General features: G+C 42.6%; 1 protein-coding gene across 1 annotated transcript; it reads right to left on the bottom strand.

The window, feature by feature from the left end:
* Positions 1 to 669: 669 nt before the first annotated feature.
* On the bottom strand, positions 670 to 4,706 carry LOC143330616 (melanoregulin). The gene is made up of 5 exons (XM_076747312.1): positions 4,422 to 4,706; positions 4,014 to 4,269; positions 1,791 to 1,881; positions 1,533 to 1,699; positions 670 to 1,271 (listed from the first exon to the last, which is right to left on the bottom strand). The coding sequence occupies exons 1-5, from the start codon at positions 4,496 to 4,498 to the stop codon at positions 1,194 to 1,196; spliced, it is 669 nt and encodes a 222-aa protein (XP_076603427.1). The 5' UTR covers positions 4,499 to 4,706; the 3' UTR covers positions 670 to 1,193.
* Positions 4,707 to 15,910: the final 11,204 nt, after the last annotated feature.

Genomic DNA, 15,910 nt, shown 5'->3' with positions numbered 1-15,910 from the left:
CTCTTTTAGTTCCACATCTGTTTCCCAAACTTGGGAAGGGGCCTTGGAGAGAACAATATCTGGGTCAGAGTAAACTCTCTCTTTCTGCATGAATGTGTGTACGGCATACCGCAATCATCAACTGTATGAAGACGCTCTCACACTCTTTGAACCTGAAGACAGCACAGTCCCAAATGGGCGTGTGTGTGTGTGTACAACAGTTCCTCAAAACTGGCTTTGAATGAAAGCCAAGATGAGACGTTATCATCTGCATCCTGCACAAATCTTGAAGAGAGGGAAGTTCACAAAATGATGAAAGGGAAGTTTAATTTCCTATGGATGCGCTGCGTTACTGACATTATGCACCATATGCTGACATTCTTCTTTGGAACAATAACGTTAAGACCGTCATATTCACGCTGAAACAAACAAAGCAGCATTTCAAGCCTGCATAGGTGTTACTGGACATCCATATTCCTCAATATTCCTCATAGTTGTTTTAATAGTAAATTGTAAATATTCTCTTTTTTAATTTTGTGAGGAAACAACGTCATGAGTTAAATAATGTGATTAAGTTTTACCCCATCTGTGACACACAAGTTTCCAACTAGCTTCCAGTTCAACCCACTGGAGCATGACTGAGGCGTATGCTGCCACCTGCTGGCCAGATACAGTAAGTTTGAATGAGACTGACGGAGCTAATATAGTTTATTAGTGACAAGGTGAGCAAGAAACAAGCTGGTATCACAGAAAAAGACAGTTTGTTATCCTCAGTATCATCCATCAACAACACATGTTTTAAAGATGTCTGTGGTGAGATGAAGGAATATATTTAAATGGATCGTCTCAACCAGGTTTTAACCCGAAATATCTCCACCTGTAAGCTTGTTTATTAACATGTCAATCCAGTCCAGAGCACCTGAGTTCCCCCAGCTGAGCAACAGTGTACCAGTGCAACAGAAATGCTGTAGTAAACTTCTACTTTTAAAAGAAAATTATTAAATCATGCATTACAAATTGTATGGTCTGATCAACAAATGTACAACTTACCATGAAGCAATGGAGTAAAATTAATTCAGGAGCAGGTTTTTTTTTAATTTGCCATTAGATGAAATTTACCTCTACAATTAAATGAATGTCAGAATGTGCTTAAAAAATATGTCCCTCAACATTTCTTAGCCTTCATGTCCTCTTCTTCTCTCTGTCTCTGTCTCTCAGCCTCCTTTCTTGGGGTATTTTTCTTTGGCCAGTCGGACAAACTCCTCAGCACTGTCCAGTAACACCAGGCGGTCCTGAGGGAAAGATGGAGGCAGATGAGGAGCGTGATGAGAATGAAACATGGGAAATTGGAGGGTGGCAAGTGGAGACGGAGAGAGATGACAACAAAAGACAGGGGAGATGAGGGAGGAGAGGAGGTGAAGAGGGTGAAGATGAGAACACCTGAGAGCATCATAAGACGGACAAAACCTTTAAATCTGACAGAAGCTTTTCTGTTGTCAGTTGTAAAAATACAGAGCAGAGCATGCTGGGAGTGTGTGTGAGTGTGTGTGTACCATGACGTAGAGGTATCCGTTCTGGTGCGTCGTCCCCAGAGGGAACAGCGAGGTGTGGTCCAGCAGCTGTTGCAATAGTTCTGCCGCCTTGTTGAGATGCTCCTGCTCTCGAATGAGCCGACTCTGCCTGTTCACACACAGCAAGGCCTCTGCCTCGCACTGATAGCCTGAGAGGGATGAAGGGAGGGTCACACACAGAGTACAGTGAATCGACTGGAGCAAATGTTCACTGAACCGATTAACGTCAAAGCGTCTCACCGAGCTGCAGCAGGATTTTCTTCCACCGAGATCTGACTTCTCGTCTGGCGTAGCGTAACGTGTATATGTCATAGTTCAGCTTCTCCCATTCCTATGAGCAAACACACAATATGTCATGTAATAGGTCTTTTTATGTAGAAAGTAGTGGTAGGTGATGAGGCTTGTTTTGGGACAGATGCAGAGTGAAGTGTAGCTGCAATCATACGACTCAATCAGAGTTGCACTGATGATTCTCAGCCATTGTGAGACCACGTGTTTGGTGCAGTACACCTGCTGCTTAGAGGCTCTGCAGCCCACTCACACAGGTGTCCTCACTATGTTCGTCTCTCTGATCCTCTCTTTAGTTTGGTTTCACCTTTAAGGGCGGCGGCCTGTGAAAAAGGCCCGTTGTGTTTAAACCTGTAGACTTAAGCCAAACGAGTACTGTCTGATACTGAAGAAAATAACTGTAAATGGCACAAAGCAGAGCGTTAGGACAGACTGGCATGTTGCTCTTCTCTTGCTGGTTCGTCCCCAGCGCTGAGCTGCCTTTTAATGTAACAGACCCATCCTCAGTTTGTTTGGCCTAATATTAAAAACAGTCTCACAACAGGATGGTTCAGTGAATATTCCCTTTGAACGGCCAGCCAAGCTGCTGGCCTACATCTCCGTTAAGGAATTCATTAACACAATGTGGCCACTGTGTCCTGCAGCCCGACTATTCTCAACACGAAGACAGCCGGTCACATGTTCACCAAACTCAAGCTGGAGTCTCACTGAAAAGGCCTCTGAGCGATGAGTTCCCTCTGCGGAGAAATGGGCTCATAAATAATGAAAAATAAATGTGTTTCAGAGTGTCAGGTTATTTAAATGAAAGCCGGTTTTCTAAATGTGGGTGCTGTGAGACACTGAAGTCGGCTACAATTCATTCTTCGGTGTTTCTGTCATTTAAAGTCTCCAAATCATTTCCAAGTTCCTCTCTGCTCTCAAAAAATGATTATTAGGACTGTGGAGAAATACTGAGCAACAACTGACGGGGTGTTTTATATACTGCAGGGATCATCCTTCAAAAACACCATTTACCAACCCTCCCCACACACACACACACACACACACACACACACACGGACATTAATGTACTAAGTACTATGTCTGATCTGTTCTAACTCTGTACAACCTGCAGTAAGTTACTGTCTGAGATGTTTTGGGTCACTGATTGAATAAGTGAATAAAGTGGCATGTCATCTGTGTGTGTGTGTGTGTGTGTGTGTGTGTGTGTGTGTGTGTGTGTGTTGACCTTTGACCTTTTTTTTATAGATTATTGATTGAAAGAAAGTAATTTTCAGTCAAAACTCTCTTACATTCCCTCAGTTTATGCTAATAAATGACTTCCTGGACTTCAGTTATAGTAGATATGTTTTTAATGGCTCGATTTACTTCATGATTCTGGGGACACCAAGTTCATTTCCTGTAATGTGATTATTAGTTAGGCTGAGTTAAATTAATCTGGAATCCAGGTCAAGTTAATTCACTGATTTTACTGACTTACTGAACATGAGTCAAAGGCTTCTTTGAGAGGCACCTATCTATGTTGTGTCCTCTTATTAGATAATTACATTAGAAAGCTTCAGTGTGACAGAAAAGGAAAAGAGACTAAATTACTGAATTATTGCAGCTAATTCTGGTACTAGCACATGTGTGAATTTTCTAAAAGAATCCAGCCATGAAGAAATACAGTAAATCTTTGTTCAGATGTAAATAGCAGGTCTCTGCTAAGTTTAACTGTGAGAAACTGATCCACTAAATCTGCAAAGGAAAAACTGAATTTAAAGATTCACTTCAACCCCAATAAAGGATCTCAGGTGGGTATAATCACACAGTCATCACAGTCCCTCGTATTTCCATAGAAATGCATGTTGTCACTATCAGGTCATATTCAATTATACACAAATATAAAAATGTCCTTTACGTGTAAAATTGTGACTTCTGCATTTTTAGCATGTACATTCACGGTTGTGTATGTGTCCAGATATAAGTTGTGTCTGTTACTTTAAAGGTCCACCTTTATTTATTCTCCCTTATTATTCAAAACATCCGATTTCCAGCCATCACATCCTACTAAAAGTAATGAGGAGCTCTCACTGAAACTGAACAAGTTTACCTTAAAGTGTACAATCAATGACACACTTTTTCTCATGAGCATTCAACATTTAACCATCTCACACACAACATGCTTTCTCTCACCTCTGTAGCCTTGTCGGCCTGGTCTCTCATGCTGATAAAAGCCCGCAGCTGTCCGTCCGATCCTCTCATGATGGGAGATTCACACGCTGTGTTCATAGTGGCCCATGGATCCCCGGAGCTCCTCTGGCTCGGCTTGTCGCTCCGCGGGCTGCCTCTCGAAGGCTGTGGCCCAAAAAGGCTCTCCCCGTCTGTGTCGCTGTCGCTGGACTCACTGGTTAACAGCTCTGGTTGTCTGGAAGCTGTGGTGGTCCGCATGCTGCAGAGAGGGAAAAGAATTGGGAAGGAATAAGTGGTTTGAAAGCAGGATAGTGGGATTTTGAAACGGAAGTTGAGTATATTAAAAGAAATGGTGATTAAAGGCAGGGATTTGGGATTGCCATCAGGCAATCAGTCAGGTGTTTGTCTCACCGCAAAATAGCGTTCTTCTCGTCCCTGTTGTGTCTCAGATAGTAGTGACAGCAGCAGATGGTAAACTTGGCACCCATTGGCCCTTTCCAGAAGTTCTCATCAAAATATGTCCTCCCTGATAAGCAAACACACCTCCTCCCACAGGTTTCCTCCAGGATCCTCAAGAAATCTAAATATTCCCCAGCTGAAATGTCCTCATTTGCAAGTGTCGAAGACTAAAAATCCAGGCACCGTCTTAACTTGTGATGTCCGTCCCTCTTTCCCCTGTGCCTGTGCTGACCTGAATGAGAGCCATCTGTCAATTACATTACCCACGTGAGTCCAAACAGGAGACAACAACAACACACACACACACACACACAGAGGACAGTTCAGGGATGAATGGCACATTTATTCAGCAACTCCTGATGGTGCAGAATGCAGCAGCAGAGGCATCTTTCTAGCTCTGTCGCTGCAAAATGCCGTCACACTGCACGACCTGCAGTTCAGACCTGCATTTGTATTTACCATGTACTGCCTGCTTTGCAATTGTGTCTGTTTTCATGTTTTCAATTTGCTGGTCTGTATTCAGGTTTGAAACAAAAACGTCAACCAAATCAAGTCCATTTCTTCAGATACGATTTTCACTTTGACGAGTTTGGGCAGATGAAACAAAAACAAGCTACAGGGAGGAAAATTAGGCCACAGGTTGAAATTCACATCACCCTTTGGTGTCATTGTGTCTGGATGGGACAGAGTGCATCGTCTATATTAAATGTTGTGGGCTTATATCGTGTGCTTATTATGTGGCCACCCTTATAGTTGCCTCCATCTTGCTTAAGCTTTGTTAATGCATTAGATTTTAAATCAAGACACAAAAACCTGAATTTCTATATGAATAACCACCTGGCGAGGGGATGAAGGGGGATGCCACCGCCTTTGTTAGAAAAATGACCAAAATGCTTCCCCCTTGTTAACCCGCCATCCCCCTCTCCATCCTCTAGTCACAGAGAGAGTGCATTTGTTTGCCTAGACTGCCTGACTCACTGATGCTTTATCTGACTGAGTTTTGTGCAAGTTAGACTCCACGACCATGGCTCTGAATGAACATGTATCGATCAATCCAGGGCGCTGTCCGTGGTTCTGAAGTACCAGGCGGATTTACAAGTGTACCCTTCTGTCAGTTTCATCTTGGATCTCTATTATTCTCCAGACTGTATACTGTAAATACTCAATTCTATGCTGTTTTGTAGGCTATGTGCTCTTTAGAGTAGCACCACTGACAAGCAACAAGTAACAACATGTAGTCACAGAGGAGCGAGGAGATCATAGAGACACTGCTGTAGTATTCCCATAATGTTCATATAATATTTCTGTGATCATTAGTAACACTGTGAGTAGTACACAACTTAGAGATGGGACAAAAAGAAAGGTAACTATTGCACTGATGATTCAAAGTAATCTGGAGCCGGCTAATATTGATAACAGAGCAGAAGAGGATGTGCTGAATCAAAAAAACTGGAAAAAAGGATGCGCCCATACTCAGGCACAAGCCATGACTGGGCTCGTCTCATTGGCACCCCTGTCTCTTATGCCTTTGAGCGGAGATTCAAAGGTGAGTTGAACTTTCAGCAATATATATCACATATAGAGCCAGTGAACTTAGTTAGAAAAGCCTAAGGTCTTCTGTGCATATGCTAAAACAGCAACATTATTACTCTTTTCATACTTTTTAAAGAAAATATTAGCTGTTTTCAGATTAACATGATGGTGTTGTTGTTCCTGCTCTGTACAGCAGGGGGCAGCATCGCCCCATTTTATGCAGCACGCTCTTTCTCTGTATCTTCCACGGTTGCTTCTCACGTCCAGACACACTTTATAGCTTCATTCTGTCTCTAGCTGTGTCATGTGACTGAAGGACTTTTCATAGAGCATTACGTCCTCTCTTCTTTTATCATCATATCTGATTCTCTTCAATTCCAACCTAATTCATAAATATTCACATTTTGTGGCTGTTTTGGCCTTTGAGCGTGACTCCTGCACATTACTGACAATCAAAAACTACAGACTTGAGATATGACTTGGTGATAACACGAGGATGCACAGAATTACATATATGCATAATACATGAGGGATGCTCTGAGGGTTATCTTTCGTTAGTTTTTGTAAGATTTCCATTAAAAATTGAATTTTGATTATCAAAAACGTCTCTGTCTCAGGGTCACTGCAGTGTTTACTGTTATCTGTAAACTAGGACAAACGCTCGTAAAGCAGGGTTCTTAGACAAATGCCACCACACAAAAAAAACACTGTCACAATATAATAAACTGTGCAACGCCAGACACATAATGAAACATATCTGCACCAGCCAGCGACCTTGAAAACGTGTGGTTATTCAAGCAGCAACATCAGTTTTGTGTGCAGTTGTTAAAAACTTTTGTCCATTAATATGTCTCCTTGCACTGCAGCTTGGGTTTTGTGGCTTTTTTATTTCAGCTTTTGTCTGAAATTAGGTTTCAGGTGGCGTTAGAAGGTGTAACAAACCCGTCAAAATCATATTCCAGTCATGTCTGAGGAGCTAGTGTCCTCTAGCGTTGGGTGGATTCCACCTCACCGCAGGGCCGATGGTAATTAGCCCCAGCTCAGACAGTTGTGGTCATTCGTGTCATTGTTAGCTGAACTTCTTTGTCTGGAGGTTCAGGGTCAAGTCTTGCTATAATCCTCAGATTACTCATGCTTCCCCACAATGGAGCTCTTTGGCTTTCCTCTGACAAGTTCTGTTTCTTAAAAAACGTCCTTTGTTCATCCTGGTTAATCTTTCTAGCAAGCGTGTTTTATGTGCGGAATGAAGGTTTCTGTTGAGAACTTCAGAGATTTTTCCTCAAATGTCCTCTCTCTTCCACTCCATCTCTCAGAGATTTATATTTCCAGAGTGCATCCTCCTCTGCTACCTCAGTGACTGCTAGACCACCAGTTATTCACACACACACACACACACACGTTTAGCCATTGACAATGTGACATTGACGTAGTGCAGTTGAATACCTTATGTGAGGGTGAGTGATGGACCACTCGCCCTGATGGCTGTTCCCTAAAGGTGTGTGTGCGTGTGCGTACACTGTATTTGAGCAGCGGTGGGAACAGAATTATATTCCAGCTCACATAAAACCTCAACAGAACAGAAAGTCGGGTCAAACACCAGGGGACCGAGAGAATAATAAGCAGGAACACAGACACACATACGTGCAGAGCCCTTCGGGGAACAAACTATTCACTGCCGCTCCATCACTTACACTCATGAAAGATACTCACACATGAGTTGGTGAGGCAGAGCTTCCTCACACACACACACACACACACACACACACACACACACACACACACACACACCAGAACATCAGAACTGGGCAGGGATTCAGAGACACAGATTGAAGGTGATTATAATTCACAGTGAAGTCTGGCTGGTTTAGCTCATCCATCTATTTGTGTGTGTGTGTGTGTGTGTGTGTGTGTGTGTGTGTGTGTGTGTGCTCTCATCAAGGTGGCAGGGGAAAAAAACACACCATGGGCATATATATCACAAAGATAGGGAACATAAGGAAGATGGAATCGAGCAAACCCATCGAGGAAAAGGTGAATGAAGAATGGATGGCAGGAACAAAAAGAGGAGTGCAGGAAGACGATAAAAACAGGAGGGAAAACGATGTAGGATGGATTCACGAAACAAAACGGTTTCAGTAAGACAGTCATGACTTTCATGGTTCCACAATAAAATGATGTGAACTTAACTGGATCTGATTTGTTTTTGTTTTATTCTGTCTTTGCATTTTATCTTATCACTCTTTCTTGGCCATGTCAGGTATTTCTTGGTATCTACCACATGTCCATTAACCATTAATCTATAGCAGTGATAAACAGTCTTCTTCTCACAAATGACAATCACTTTTGTTGAATTCACTAAACTCAGGTTTTGCAGCTACAGCCCAGCTTTGCTTAATCTGGTATGATCAGAAGCTTATGGTGGCTAATGTTAGCAAACTTGAGGTAGATGTTGGTGTGTAACAGATGTATTTGTGCTGCTAACGTTAGAATAAAACTTAAGTTATAGATCGTTTTCATTATTGTTCGCAACCTTTTCTCTACGAAAGGACAGACAGAGACAGAGGAGAAGCTGACTCTCTGGGAGGATGAAGATCCGGATCCAAAACATCTGGAAGGAGGCACCAACAGCCAAGGGGAGAGACGGTGAGGTCCCAAGATGGCTGATGGTCCTCAGCACAGAGACGTCTCAGCGAAAAGAAGACGAGGAGAAATTCACCACATATCAAAGTGATGAGAAAATGTAAAATAGAATGAAGAAATACATAAACTGTCACGTTTAGCTGTTCTTGTCCATCAAGGCTTCCCTTGTAAAATGCGACACTCTGCATCTACTTTTGTTTTCTTGACCGTGACCGTGATGCATTGACATGATATGAGCTGCTACCTGTGTTGCATTCACAGACCACTTTCAGACCATATTTAACAACTGTGGGAAGTTGTACTCTGTCTCAATGATTGCAAGCTAAATAGCAGAGTTACGTCATTTGATTAAAAAAGCAGATCCCAGATGATGTTGTGTTGCAGCAAAAGTTTAACCGGGTTCAACATTTTTGTCTAATGACCCCACATTTCTAGGTCATCCTGCATCTGGCGTATTTGTTTATGTAAATATCGATTTAATGTTACCCATATTCAGTGTTATGTTCTCCTTGACAGATGGTTGGCAGACAGCAGGAGATCTCTGTGTGTGTGCTTGCAGTTTTATGAGCTGTGAACTGTTCTCGGTTACTGAGTGACAGAGGTGATCTTTACTGAGGGTTTTTATTTTTTAAATTCAATCATATCGGTGTTGGGGCCGCCAAGAAATGGTTCAACAGAAGTTTGGGGGAAAAAAAAAGGCCGACAATGGAGAGTTTGACAGAGTCCACAGTGCTTAAATGTTGCTGATTGGACATTTCCTATAATGTTTCAACAATGGAAACCCTGTTGAAATGTTAATTATGGCCGGCTAAAGGAATATGTTTATTCAGGCTAAACCATGTGTATTTTAGGGTGAGACAATACATCTAAACTCTCATAAACTCCCCCTGAATCCCCCAGGTGACAGCCAGGGTTCAGTTTCCAGACATTTGAGGTTAAAAGAGGAGAAATCGTGTTTTTGTTTCTCTAAGTGTTGAGACTATTGTGAGAACGTATCCAGAATTAGTTCTCATTTGTGTGTTCCACTGTTTTACATGGATGGCAGAGGGAAAGCCCTGTCTTGGGTCTTGGGTTTCACTGCACTGTTATGTGCATCTGCACATGTGCCACGCACATTCAGATGATGAATAGAAGTGTGTGTGAGAGGGCTTCTCTGCTGTGGACCCATGACACATCTTTGCCACATACCTTTATTGCTAATCGATGGAGATGACACCATTTTTTACACCCTGTCACTGACAATCAATGGGAATTATGCCATGCTTTTTAACTGTCACTGGTAATCAATGAGGGTGGCGCCATCATCTGCATCTCCTGATCATTACATCTGCCGATCAATAGCGAAGCTGCCTTGCGATGACACATGATCATCGCTGGCAGTCCACGATGAGGTGGATATGTGTGTGTGATACGAGAGGATGGAAGTGAGTGAAGTCCGACGACAGACAGACAGACAGACAGACAGACAGACAGACAGGGAGGGAGGAAACTCACAAAATAAAAACACAGACAAAGGTGGCTGGAAACAATTTGACACTAGAGATACTCAAAGCTCAGGAAGTGGAGCGGCCATATTTCAAATCACCATTCCGTCAACACAACACTATCACCAGCAGACAACACAACCTCCCTCCTCCCTTCCTTCCTTTCTTTCTTATTAACTGTCTAGACCGGAGGTTCTCCAACTTATCGCTGATTTTCATTCAAGGGCAGAGGTCCGCAACGATTGGAAAGAACAAAATAGCGTTCAATCAATTAATAACATATCACTGGTGATTGGACCCGCACGAAACTGAGGAAGACGAGACTCAGGCAGAGAGTCCATATTTATCTCTGACTCAGACATATTCTTACAACTACTTTTAGAGACTGCATAAAACAAGACACATTGTGTATCTGTGATTTAGGAGCTGATGACGTTAGTGTGTGAACTCTGCAGCAACAACACACAACTCTCTCTGCAGCAGTTACTGTTGCCCTGATAACAATATCAACCATGGGGAAATCAGCTATATTAAAACTACGTTCATCTGGGGACAGGATCACTGTAAATGCCATCACTAACAATTCATTGATCAATAGAGGATTTATTTGAAAATAGAAATTTTACAATTGCTGGCCTATTCATAACCAGTGCAGCCAGCACACAATATAAACCCTACAGATCAACTACCAGTGAATGAGTCCTAATCTCAACAAAAAAACTCAGGAAGCAAACAAAAATACTCAGTCTGAGACTCAATGCAACATTTGGCTAATGGAAATAAACACAACTCCTCCAATAGTCCAACCAGTTCGCTGCCATCAGGTCCAGGGAGGGCAGCCAAACCTGGGGCCGGTCTGTTTGATGGTGCATCCATGAGCGGAGAGGATGGGGTTGGAGAATGAACCGATTTTGTAGAACGGATGAACTATGATTTGCTTCCACTGGTCACTGATGTTAGTTGCACACATTTTTTTCAATTCATTAATATTTTGCAGGCTGCATGAGAAGCTTTGTTGGGCCAGATGTGACCTGCAAGGTACCAGTTTATAATATGGGCTGGGTCCGGATCAACCTGCAATTCAGTCCAGATGTGCTCCTTATTATGAGCCATGCATAACGGACTGGAGTAGTTTCTGCCAAAGTCAGACCAGTTTGACTTATTTTGCATGAGAGATTTCATTATTCGCTTTTTTGGCTGCGCTCCTCTCACTGATTTGAAGAGAGCACAGCTCTAAAAGAAAAAGGTGGTGTAATTCATTCTTGTGCACCAATCAGACCTCAGCAATAACAATCAGACTTCACATGATAACAGCTGTGGGCTTTGAAACTGTAATTTAAATCTGCACTGAAAGAGTTGTTTTGGGCCACTTTCCTCAGAAAGTTGATATGGTGAACATGTCAGCAAACTGTTGACTATTTACACATCCACCAGACACCGAGGAGCACGAGCTTTCATTTAGAGTCATCTCTCTGACTTCCTGTCAAATATAAGTTCTGTTGTGGTGTCCAACTCCTGAGACAAAGATCTGACCAGTTAGCTGTTAACTGTGCCACTGTGTCCACCAGGTAGTTGGTAAATTTGTCTGCCTGCTGTTTGGTGCAGAAAACATCAAGTTTATCAAGAGAATAAAGTTCTGTGCTGTAAAACCAAAACAGTGGGCTGAAAAACTGAAAGCTAAAATGGTCCAGAGAGTTTAAGGGATTCTCTGTGGTGTTTGCTAAACACATTAATGTGGAAGCAGGCAACTTTTCAACCCCCTCTAGTGTTTCTGTGTGGTATTACTGTTGGTGCTCAGAGACAACTGGATAGTTTTTGGTTTTCCTCAGAGTGCAGAAACTCCCAAAAACACAGGACACACTGTGTTTCTTTCCAGATATCCATAAAGAAATGATCAAAACCACAAAAAGAAAGAAGCAGCTTCACTAACTTCACTAAGTCATAATTTTATATGGAGTGTTAACATTGCTCATTGCTTTGCGCAAAAAAGTAACTACAGCAAGGATAAGCATCAGGGTGGAGGCGGGAGCACAACAAGACGATGAGGAGAGAAAGCATTGAGTTCATACATTCATTTAGTCTATGGACATATGGAGACATGAAAGCAGATAGAAACTGTGCCAGCTGGACTGGACTGACAGTCAGCCTTCATTTTCCCGGGAGATCGTACCTGGTGGCAGACAGCGAGGCTTATAGGGAACCAATGTAAACGCTGATGGTGTGCAATCGACATTTACCTCATGAAGACAAGTTAAAGGAAAAGAAACCTTAATATGTGCACAAGGATGCATTTGAGTCAGTATTTCTCCCTGAATATTATCACAGATGACTGAAAAGCTTACAGCACTGAGTATTCACACTAATAATATATAATAATTGTGGTTTCCTTTGCACCTACTGATGACATCGCAGAGCGAATGTTCAGTGGAACAGGATGTGCTGATATGCAGACATGTACTAGGTGTGGCGCTCCTGTAAAAACATGAAAAATGGACTGTTTCTCTTGTCCCAGTTCTCACCAGTGACCGTGTGAGCACAAGGGTAATTTATTTTATTTACTTAACCAGGATGAACTTTCCAACTGGGGCCAGCTTCCTCTTTTTTTGTGAGTAGAAATGTGCAGAAAATCTCTGAGGAATAGCTGTTCGTCTTCTTCTCGTTAGTCTTTGTATCTCGGTCTCTCTCTAGATCGTGTGAGATGTTTCATTAGAGAACATGAAACGGTTCCACTCTCTCATTCCCCCTGTCAGATAGCCAACAAGCTTGTTATTTCAACCTTTGTGACTGACAGCTATTTTTCATCTATGAACAATTGCATCTCCTTGAACCTTAAATACAAGGCAAGACTTATTCCCTCGACTTCCTGCTTGGCACGCTCGCTCTAACTGTTGACCCGCCGTTCTCTACATGAGATAGCTGTGAAAATGTTTCACGTCCGTTTTTCCTGTTCACGCACCAAGAGATAAAGAGAGAGCGCAAACCAAGACACACAGGAAGGAGGCTGATAGAAAGCGAACGAGGAACGTTGCAGTGGAGTAGAGACAAACTAACGGAGACCACACAGCAATCATGCCAGTCACAGACCATCACCAAGAGGTGACCAGGCCATCTGTGTCTCTGTCCGCCTGTAAAATGACTTGCCATCAAAACAGGAAATAGCCAATATCTCACTAATACACTGAGGCACACACAGAATGCCCTGATGGACATCTCTCTTCATCCTCTGCCACTATTTTACGTCTTCATGAATGTGTGCGTGACTTTGCCTGTGTATGCATGTGTGTCCTTATCTTAAGTCTCTCTGGACAAGTGGGCTCTAACTTCAGAAAGACGATATTTCACCGGCGAGATAATGAAGTAAATAGGAACAGCGTTTTGATCAAGACTAATTCTGAAATTAAACACAGAATGACTAACTTAATATCGCGAAGAACGACTCAGTCCTGGATAGAGTTTGAATTACTCAGCTTTAATAATGTGGGAAGGAATAAACTTGGACTTAATGTCATTTCATTGGGCGTACTCTGGGGAAACTGTGTGTGAGTTTGGACGTGTATGAGAAAGTAATATGTTCATGATGGATTGAATCTCCGGCTTTATAGATCTACGCGTTGATTTATGGTGCCGCTGGACAGAATAATGAATGTGTGCGTGTGTTGGTGTGTGTGCGCATGGTTCTGCATGTGTGTCTGCGCGTCAATGTTTGCATTGGTATAAGCGTTGTGTGTCATGACCTGACAGTTGATCGTGAATAATGATGGTGATCAATAGCTGCACAGAGCCTTGACCACTGTGGAAGGCCGGAGGTTATCGACAAGTCACGCAGACACACACACACGCATCATGATCCTCTTCCTCCCCTTCCAGAGACACTTTCAGTGGAACAGCAAGTCCGGTCTTTCTGTGATTTGAAGCGAGAAAACAGAATCCTACATCATGTTGATTATTTAAACTCACAGCTGTTATACTTTCCTCTACCTCTAGGTGGCACTGTTAAACAGCAGAGACAACAACAACAGAGGCTTGACAACCATGAAGTGAGTGAGGCAGCATGTCTGGATTAGTTTGCTGCACAGTGTGTGGACCTCTTCTTCACTTTCTGTGCATAAAGACCATGTGATGAACACATGCACAGGAGTTAGCCGAGCGTCTTTGATGCCAGCTGACATACACTCTGATATAAGTTAGTTGCATTAATTTTCAGATATGATAAGTTTGAACAGAATAGTTTACCTTCCACTTAAGGATTGTATGAATCCTTGTCGTAGTCCAGCAAACATCCGAAAATAAGTAGCATCAAATTATGTATCAGGATAAGCTGCACTGGGCTAAAAAGAAAACATTTTCTCATTTAGATTTGTACATTTAGATTTGTACAGCAGCTGTTTCCCAAATGATGGAAGCTAAATATCAAAGGTCTTTTCTTAGTCTGATGCTTTCTTACTCAATCTTTGTGACTGTGTGTGTGTGTGTGTGTGTAGGCGTGTGTAGGTGGTGGTTCACACAAATGAGCATACAGCTGTGAACTGTGACGCTTGATTTAGTTTACCAGCAGTTGCAACTACAGACGGCTCCCCCTCAGTTTTCTAACTGTGGGCTGAGACTCGGGCCCTTTTATTTTTCATCTTTCACTTTATGTCTCTAATCTTTCTTTCCCTCTCTCTCACTCTCAATATGTCTGGTGGTCCTTAGTGTTATAAACTTCGTTAACCCGTAGACACCTAATCATAGAGACACAGGACTGCACATAAACACAAAGGCTCACCCGCAGTGGAAGATGGACAATGCTTTAGAGTTGGGCCCCTGCCAGACTGTTCCCTGAGGTTAAAGGGCCCTTTAGCCCACATAAGAAGCATCCAGTATTCCTGCATGTGTTGGGGTGTCTTCATTTCTCATGCTGCTTTGTTTGGGTCATGAAACTGCTGAGCTGTGGGTGGCAGACATTCAGGGTCAGCCCAGATGATCTGTCCCCCTGTATATCCAGTATAAACATGATAAATATGTCCTGTTTTTATGAACCCTGTGAAGAGATCTGTCTCTGGTTATTTCCTATTTGTTTTCAATTTATTTCCATTTGTCAGGGAAAACATAAGTGTGTTTTATACTTGGTTGCACCCACGACTTGTTGCGCCCAAGATGTTTGAACAGTAGCCCCATTTGTGACCGCAGCATTGCGTACATTTCTCTGTGTTGCAGTCACATTGCACTCCCAACACAGACAGGAAAATCCAATATGTTCTCAGACGATGAACTCTGCTGTTGTTACTCCTGGAATGTACGCTAAATCCACTGCAAAGACCAGGGTCATGGCTGGTTCAGTCTGTGAAAACACAAGGTTTACACACAGGTTTCACACACTAGTTTCGCCTCGGCCAAACTACACACTAGCAGCACTATGGAAGAGTGTGCATGAGCAGGTCCCTCTTTGTACATCATGCTCTACGTGAGGATGTGTGTGGATTCTGCATTTCCTGTTTTATTTTGTAGTACTTTCCCTACATTTAATTATGTGTTACTTCCTGTCATTGATCAGTTTCCCACCAGTTCACAATCACCTGTTGTTGATTATCCAATCAGTTCTTCCAGTGCTTATAGTCCTGGCTTTTCACCACCAGTTCACCAGATTGTCTTTGTTCTCCCTGCAGAGTATCATTCCAGCTATGATCATCCCTGTAGTGTTGCATCTCTTCGTGGTGTTGACTTTAGATATTTGCCTGGCCGACTTTCTGGTTCATCTGTGACCCTTGAATTAATTACATTTGTTTATGGCCTCAAGGATTAATA

The sequence above is a fragment of the Chaetodon auriga genome, chromosome 13 (genome assembly GCF_051107435.1).
Source record: "Chaetodon auriga isolate fChaAug3 chromosome 13, fChaAug3.hap1, whole genome shotgun sequence".
Lineage (NCBI taxonomy): Eukaryota > Metazoa > Chordata > Actinopteri > Chaetodontiformes > Chaetodontidae > Chaetodon > Chaetodon auriga.
This window is presented reverse-complemented; position numbering and strand designations above follow the sequence as displayed.